The sequence below is a fragment of the Chrysochloris asiatica genome, unplaced genomic scaffold (genome assembly GCF_000296735.1).
Source record: "Chrysochloris asiatica unplaced genomic scaffold, ChrAsi1.0 scaffold00028, whole genome shotgun sequence".
Taxonomy (NCBI): domain Eukaryota; kingdom Metazoa; phylum Chordata; class Mammalia; order Afrosoricida; family Chrysochloridae; genus Chrysochloris; species Chrysochloris asiatica.
Window position 1 is genome coordinate 4,182,194 of NW_006408546.1, and position 8,555 is coordinate 4,190,748.

The 8,555-nt window shown below is 36.9% G+C and overlaps 1 protein-coding gene across 2 annotated transcripts in view; it reads left to right on the forward strand.

The window, feature by feature from the left end:
• Positions 1-8,555, forward strand: part of ATP2C1 (ATPase, Ca++ transporting, type 2C, member 1) — a 192,324-nt gene that overhangs the window by 126,194 nt on the left and 57,575 nt on the right. For both annotated transcript variants that reach the window (XM_006840020.1, XM_006840021.1), the window contains exons 6-7: positions 2,641-2,702; positions 3,407-3,515. In XM_006840020.1, the coding sequence (XP_006840083.1) occupies positions 2,641-2,702; positions 3,407-3,515 (171 nt within the window). The remainder of the gene's footprint in view (positions 1-2,640; positions 2,703-3,406; positions 3,516-8,555) is intronic.

Below are 8,555 nucleotides of genomic sequence, written 5' to 3' on the forward strand. Positions count from 1 at the left end.
ATGGACTCAAGTGTTTTAGTGGTAGTGAGGTTGGCCCAGGATTGGACATTGTTTCGTTCTGCTGTGCATGGGGTCGCTATGAGTCAGTTCCGACTCAATGGCACCTGACAACAACAACAACATATTAAGGTCATGCTTTGGCTCTCGTGGACTTGTTTTCATTTACTTCAGCTTCAGTTTGAATTTGCATATGAATAATTGATGGTCTGTTCCACAGTTTGCCCCTGGCCTTGTTTTTACTGATGATATGGAGCTTTTTTATTCTTCTCTTTCCACAGATGTAGTCAGTTTGATTTCTGTGTATTCCATCTGGTGAGATTCATGTGTATTGTCATCTGTTATGCTGTCTAAAGAAGGTATTTGAAATGAACTAATCATTGGTTTTGCAGAATTCTGTCGTGTTTTCTCCAGCATCATTTCTATCACCTAGGCCATGGTTTTCAACTACTGGTGCTTCCTGTTTGCACCCAACCTTTGCATTCCAATCACCAGTAATGATCAGTACATCTTGATTGCATGTTTGATCGATTGCAGATTGAAGAAGTTGGTAGAATTCTTCTATTTCATCTTCACTGGCTTTAGTGGTTGGTGCATAAATTTGAATAATAATGGTATTAACTGGACTTCCCTGTAGGCGCATGGATATTATCCTATCACTTATAGCATTATACCTCATAACTGATCTGGATATGTTCTTTTTGATGATGAATGCAACACCATTCCTGTGCAATTTGTAATTCCTGGCATAGTAAACCATGTGGTTGTCAGATTCAAAATGGCCAATAGTAGTCCACTTCAGCTCACTAATGCCTAAGATATCGATGTTTATGTGTTCCATTTAATTTTTGACAACTTCCAATTTTCCCAGATTCATACTTCGTACATTCTATGTTCCAATTTTCAGTGGATGTTTACCGCTATTTCTCTTCATTTTGCGTTGTGCCCCATCAGCAAATGAAGATTCTGTGGGCTTTTCTCCCATGAGCTTAACTCCATTCACATCATCATGGTCAACTCTACTTTGGTGAGGCATCTCTTCCCCAGTTGTGTTTTGAGTGCCTTCCAACCTGAGGAACTCATTTCTGGCACTGTATGTGACAGTGTTTCTCTGCTGTTCATAAAGTTTTCAGTGACTAAAGATTTGGAAGTAGTTCGTCACTCTTTCTTCCTAGTCTGTCTTTGTCTGGAAGCTTATCTGAAACCTGTCCACCATGTGTGTGTGTCCCTGCTGGTTATTCAAAATACCGGTGGCATAGCCCTCAGAATCACAGCAACTCATAAACCACCACAATATGGTGTGCTGATTAGTAGCTAAGAAAACAAAAGAAGGTAAAGGTTGGATATCCTCTATGTCATTTATTATTAGGATCTAGGATTGGTGAGTATTTCCTAGTTTTTTTATGGAATTTTTGGATCAAGTGTCCCAATTCTTTATTATCCTTGGTATAGTTGGGGAACTACCTTGTAATTTTTATATTTTATAGATTATCTTTACTTAAGTACTTACAATGTAACTTCAAAAAGTATGTGGAGAAAATTTCCAATTCCTTTTAAACTTCATTATTTAACTAACAGTTTGAAAAGCCCCTTGTATATCTCCTGCCAAATAATGACTGGTTTAAATATAAGATATTCCAGTACAGCTTTGACTTTTTTTTTTTTTTTTAAAAAGAGTTTGTGATGAATGTGAAATTTTGATGGCATTTATTTCAAAACACTCCCTACATTTACCCCAGCCATGTCCTCCTTGCCCCACTTTAGTTTTATATCCAGAGATTTTTTCCTTAGTGCAGACGAGAGTTAAAACTAGCAGTGATTCTATGCAAAGCATGACTGGTTGTCACCTGAACTACAGAGTGTAATAGGTGGAGGGTGTCTCTAATGCTTGGTTATGTGGATGAATGAAGGGTATAGTATCACAAACAGCCAGTGGTCCTGAGATTTTCCTTTATGACAAAGGTATCTATCAATGTAGGGCCAGCCATATTTTACTCCTTCACTTTTTTCCAAGCAAATTTACTCCATAAACCATTGAACTTAGCATGCGCTTAAATCCTCAAAGCAGAAATTGCTTGCAGTTAATTGTCTTCAACTTCTTTAATCTTTAAACACTATGCATAAATTATGTTTTAATTATGAGACTCAATGATACTAACTTTGAATGACTCAAAATTATATACTCCTGTACACGCTAATCAGCTTTCTCAATTTTCTTACAAATAATGTAACCTAAGATTTATACATTGCATATTAAAATGTAAAATTTGGGGTAATATTTAATGATCAAAATTGAGCACTATAATTTAACATTTAATAAGAGCAAGCTTCTATGGATCGTAATATAAACAAAGGGAAAGAAATGATAAGAATGGGGGAAATTTGAAAATAGTAGTTGAAATTAATATTTCACTATGTCTGCCATGGAATATGGAGTAGTCCTGGTGTGGCACTCACTGTAGGATCAGCACTGGATTGCTAACCACAAGGCAGTTTAAACTCAGCAGCCACTCCTCATGGTCACTATGAGTCAGAACTGACTCCATGGCACACAACAACTTTATGGAGTATAGTAACAGGATCACATATATCTTCTTAAACGTTTTGTTCTAAATATCAATCTCTGATTTTTCTTTTGAATAGGAATATCGGTCAGAGAAATCTCTTGAAGAATTGAGTAAACTTGTGCCGCCAGAATGCCATTGGTATGTTCCTTGTTTCTGATAAGGGTTTTAACCTTCTTTAGAAGAGTATCATGCTGCCTTTAATAGTGACCAGTACAAGCTACATTATAGCTCAGGATTTGTTTCAGGATATAAAAACATTAAGCAGACATGAACTCATTCTGTTCTTTGTAATACATAACACTATGAAAACAATAAAGTTCTAATTTTCCAATTTTTGAGACATGAATTTATTCAACAGATTTTTTTTTTTTTTTACATTTGAATGTGTGCCAAGCACTGTCCCAAGTACAGTGATGAATTAAGCAAACAGACCCAGATGATGCAGAGGTGGTTTCAGTTTTTACATTTTATCTTTGAAGTAGCCAGCTTTTCCAATGATTTTCTGTCACCTGTCCTGTGTGGTGCTGTGGGATAAGCACTCAATCAAGGTCTGTTTGAACCACAAGGTTGGCAGTTCAAACTTACCAGCCAATCCTCAGAAACCCTATTAGAGGGTCCATGTGAGTCAGAACTGACTCGATGGCACTAAACAGCAGTAACAAGCGTCTCAATTACCAAGAGCACAGAAACTATCCTTCTTGGCTCTTACTTGATTTCTTTTATTGGAAGTGCTAGTAATAGTAATTCAGGGGTTTCTCTTAGGCAAGCCTAATGGAAATTATTTTTTTAGGTGCGCGTCTGTGCCTTCTATTAATCAGGGCTGCTTCTGTTTCTTGGTACAGTGTGCGGGAAGGAAAATTGGAGCATACACTTGCACGAGATTTAGTTCCAGGTGATACAGTTTGTCTTTCTGTTGGGGACAGAGTTCCTGCTGACTTACGATTGTTTGAGGTAAGATTGAGAACCTTACTTACAAAGTGTGGTTATTAATCAGAATGGAAGAATTATTTTGTATTTAAAGAAGTAAAATGCTATCATGATTCTCAAGAACATGCTGTTTTTAACCTTAGGACTATATCTGGAATAGTAGTGGCTGTTTTCACATCAACGGTTTAGACCCTGGCTATAAATTTGTGAAAAATGAAAATATTTGGATATAGATTAGAGGATACACATTAGCAGTTTTAAGGACTAACATATTTGAAACTTTTGGTTTTGTAGTTTAAAAAGTGACATATAGACTTGCTTTAAAAAAAAAAAAAAGATATATATATATATGTTTAAGGTGAAAGCTTGCACAGTACATTTAGGTATTCATGGAACAGTTTTTACACAAACGTTTACTGATGCTAGTTAAACTTTTTACAGCATGTCATTGTTCTCTTTCATTTTGTTGTAGTGATACCATTTTTGCTCCCGTTTCTTCTCATCTTTGCTTTAGGGTAATTTTTGACCATTTGGCCGCACATAGATTATTTTTTGCAAAGAAATTCATATGTCATAGTTGATATTCATTATTTTATGAGTCAGTCTGATATTTACTAAAAGGTAACCTTGAGGAATAATTTCGGCTCAGGGTTTAAAGGGCATCTTAGGACAGTAATCTCATGGAGTCCTTTATTCTCATCTGGTCCAGTAAGTCTGGATTTTTTAAGAACAAGAGTTTTGTTCACATTTTTGTCTCCAGCAACAACCAAAAGACATGTGTATATATATATATATATATATATATATATATATATGTATGGGTATGCATATATAAGTATATAAATGTAAACTTATATACATGTACATACAAGTAGATTGAGGATACATGCATATACATACATACATACATATATATATATGAAGCATCATAGGGGACACAATTATGGATACTCCTTAGACATGACCAAACACTTCATGAAATAGATTTTCTGGGTTTAAAGGCATAGGACCGTGGTCTCATGGGGCAACTCAGTTAATATGGTTCATAAACTATATGTAAGTGAGTCTTTGATATGTCCATTTAGTACAACAGATCTTTATAGTAGCCTATGTATTATGCACTATGGAAGAAACAAAGGTGATATGATAGAATTCTTGCCATCGGGAAGTATACTATTTGTGAACACAAATCACACACCGCAAAATAAGATTGAACTTAATAAGTGAGTAAGAGGAGTACAAAGAAGGGTGTATGCAAATTTAGAAATGGGAGAGGTCAGTTCTCATGTGGGATTAGAGAATGTCACAGACAGCATGACTTTTGATTGTGATTATTGAAGGTTAATATTGGACAGAGATGACAAAGACAAAATGAATTAGTAGGTCATTAGGAGCATTCCAGTATTTAATATGGGGTTTTGTTGTCGTTGTTGTTAAGTGCCGTCGAGTCGGTTCCGACCCATAGCGACCCTGTACAGGGTTTCCGAGGGTGTAAATCTTTACGGGAGTAGAAAGCCTCATCTTTCTCCCGCGGAGCGGCTGGTAGTTTCGAACCGCTGACCTTAAGGTTCGCAGCCCGATTCGTAACCACTACGCTAACAGAGCTCCTTCTTGTTAGGTAACTTTATTAGTAGAGTCATTTTACTGCATCAGTGTATTCTGACTTTCTGGATTACCAAAACCCTATACAGGGTTGCTGTGAGTAGCAACGACTCCATGGCATATAACCATCACCACCATCATTTAGTAGTTTTCAATAGCTCTGGTAGCGTAGTGGTTACGAATCGGGCTGCGAACCTTAAGGTCAGCGGTTCGAAACTACCAGCTGCTCTGCGGGAGAAAGATGAGGCTTTCTACTCCCGTAAAGATTTACACCCTCGGAAACCCTGTACAGGGTCGCTATGGGTCGGAACCGACTCGACGGCACTTAACAACAACACAACAACAACAATATATTCAGAACTGTGCAACTGTCACTGCAAATCTAATTGTGGAACCTGTTCTCACTCCCAAAAGAAAACCCTTATTTTGAAGTAGTTACTTCATACCCCTCCCCAATCCCTTGGTAGCCATTAATTTACATTTTTTTGTCTCTATAGGTTTATCTATTTTGGACATTCCATATTAATGAAATGATGCACTTAACTATGTTTTCAAGATTTGTCTATGTTACGTGTATCAGTACTTACTCTTTTTCACTGGTGAATAATAATTCAATGATGGGTGAATGTATTTTGTTACTCATTTATCCGTTGGTAGAAAGTTGGGACATTTCCACTTGTTGGCTTAATAATGCTTCTATGAATATTTGTGTACAAGTTTTTGTGTGGATGTGTGTTTGTATGTATATATCCAGGTGTATATTTGCTGGGTTATTTGGTAGCTTCTCAACACTTAGGGAGCAATGGTCAAGAAATCAAACAACGCACTGCATTAGGTAAATCTGCAAAACCTAATTCTTTAAAATATTAAAAACCAAAGATATCTGTTTGACGAATCAGGTGCTTCTGATCCAAGCCGTAATATTTTCAGTCACCTCATATGCATGTGAAAGTTTAATAATAAAGAAGACCAGAGAAAAATCATTGCATTTGAATTTTGGTGTTGGAGAAGAATATTGAAAGTTACCATGGACTGCCCGAAGAACAAAGAAATCTGTGTTGTAAGATGTACAGAGAGAATGCCCCTTAAGAAGCAGGGATGGCCAGACTTTGTCTCTTACTTTTGGACCTGTCAGGAGGCATCAGTCCCTGGAGAAGAACATCATGCTTGGTAAAGAGGAAGGTTAACAGAAAAGAGGAAGACCGTCAGTGAGATGGATTTACAAATTGGCAGCAAGAATGGGCTCAAACATAAGAGCTGCTGTGAAAATTTTGCAGGGTTGTGCATCGTTGTGCATAGAGTGACTGTACGTTGGAATCGACTCAACAGCACTGAACAAGGGCAACATGGTAACTTCAAAAGGAATGTTGATGGTGCTTTAGGATAAGCATTGGACTGCATACCACACGATTGGCAGTACAAACCCAGCAGCTGCTCCATGGAAAATGAGACTTTATGCTGCTGTTAAATTTACAGCCTTGGAAATCCCATACAGGGTTACTATGAGTCTGAATTGACTGGATTGCAGTGGACTTTGCAAGTTTAAATTTTGGAGGAACTGCCAGAGTGTTCTACAAAGCACTTGCATAATTTTGCATTCTTATCAGCAGTGTATGATGGTTCTAATTTTTTTACATTCTTGCTAAGATTTGCCTATTGTTTGAGTTTACCTTACCTGTTACCCTGCTGTGACGCTGTAGGATAAACACTTGACTGAAAGGTCAATTTGAACCACATGATTGGCAATTCACACTCACCAGCCACACCTTGGAAAACCTATGCCGGGTTGCTGTGGGTCAGAACCAACTCGATGACACTTAACAACAATGACAGCTGAATTCTGGAAGTTGAGTAGCATATCTTGAGTCCCAGAAGGGAGAAAAAGATTCCTTCCTGGTGTAGTGGTCTAGACATAAATATATAAAGTACAGAAAGTAGAAGCATGATTTTTGTGGCATGATATAGTAAAATGCAAAATAAGTTGATGTTTTCTTTTATTGTAATAATTGCTAGAAAACCATTTTCATTGTTTTGTTTTTCAGAGAAAATTTATTACAAAAGAAACTTAGCTGAAACTACTGTTGTAAAAAGTTAAGAAAAGATTTTCTTGCTAAAAAAAAACATTTTATGTTTATTAGGCATAAGAGGAAAGGGAACATTATTCACAGGGTAGAGGGTAGACATATGTTGAGTGATGGAGAAGGCACTGTACAACAAGAGGAAGGTTGGCACAGGAAAGATAAACGTAGTGAAAGATACAGGAAGGCGTCCAAGAGTTAAAGTAAATAGACATAAATACTGTTAAATGATGGATGACGGTACGTGAAAGAGATTGCAGTTGTTGTAATGACACAAAATGTATGATTTGCTGAATGTGGGACTGATAATCTGATCTTCACTCAATTTACAATAAAAAGTTAAAAAAAAAAAAAGTCCTATATAAATAAACGAGTCCTAGTGTGTGCTGTAGTAGGATAAGCACTGGATTCTAAGGGCAATTTGAACTGCAAGGTCAGCAGTTCCTATTCAACAGCTGCTCTTCGGAAACCCTGTATAGAGTCGCTGTGAGTCGGCACTGACTCTGCGGTACTTAAAAACAACAATATAGATGAAGTAAAATAATCTCAGAAGAACATATATATACATTAGTATACTGAGTTTACATCACTGTGATTTTTTTTGGTAGGTAATTTTAATAAATTGTTGCTGTCCCTCTTGTTGTGATTTCATATTCAGATTTGTAACAGAGGACTTTATAAATATATTTGACAGTGAAGATTTTAATTTATTAGAATGTTTGAGGAAAATTCACTGGTGTTGAGTTCACATAACGGTCTTATAAAACAGGTGTCCAAGGCTGTAATCTTTAGGAGCATGGTGGCTCTGTAGGAAAAACACTGGACTGTGAACCACAGGGTCTACAGTTTTAGCACATTAGCTGCTCTGCGAAAGAAAGGCTTTCTGCTCCCAGTAAGATTTACAGCCTTTGAAACTCTGTACAGGTTTGCTACATAGGAACTGACTCTTTGGCACTTAACAGCAACAATCTTTAGGGAAAACAGACTACCACATCTTTCTCCTGTGGAGCAGCTGGTGGGTTTCAAATTGTTGATCTTTTTGGTTAGTAGTCAAGCACTTTAATCTCTGTGCCAGCAAGGTTCATTAGCATAATACAACCCAGAAAATTACTCCAGAGATACAGCACTGGAATGCTTGTTCTCTTAGATTGTATAAGATTTCACTGCTGCTTAGTGATTTGTTTGATTTTTATAGTTCAGAGACTTATAAGCAATGTGAACTGAGGAATGATAATCATGTTTAAAATACTGAAGAGAGAAAGTACCTTTTTCTACTTTGTTGTTAGTGTCACTGAATAAGTTTGGACTCATATGGTTTCAGAGGAGCAGCTGGTGAATTTGAACTGTTGACCTTGTGATTACAAGTCTAGTACTTATCCTATAG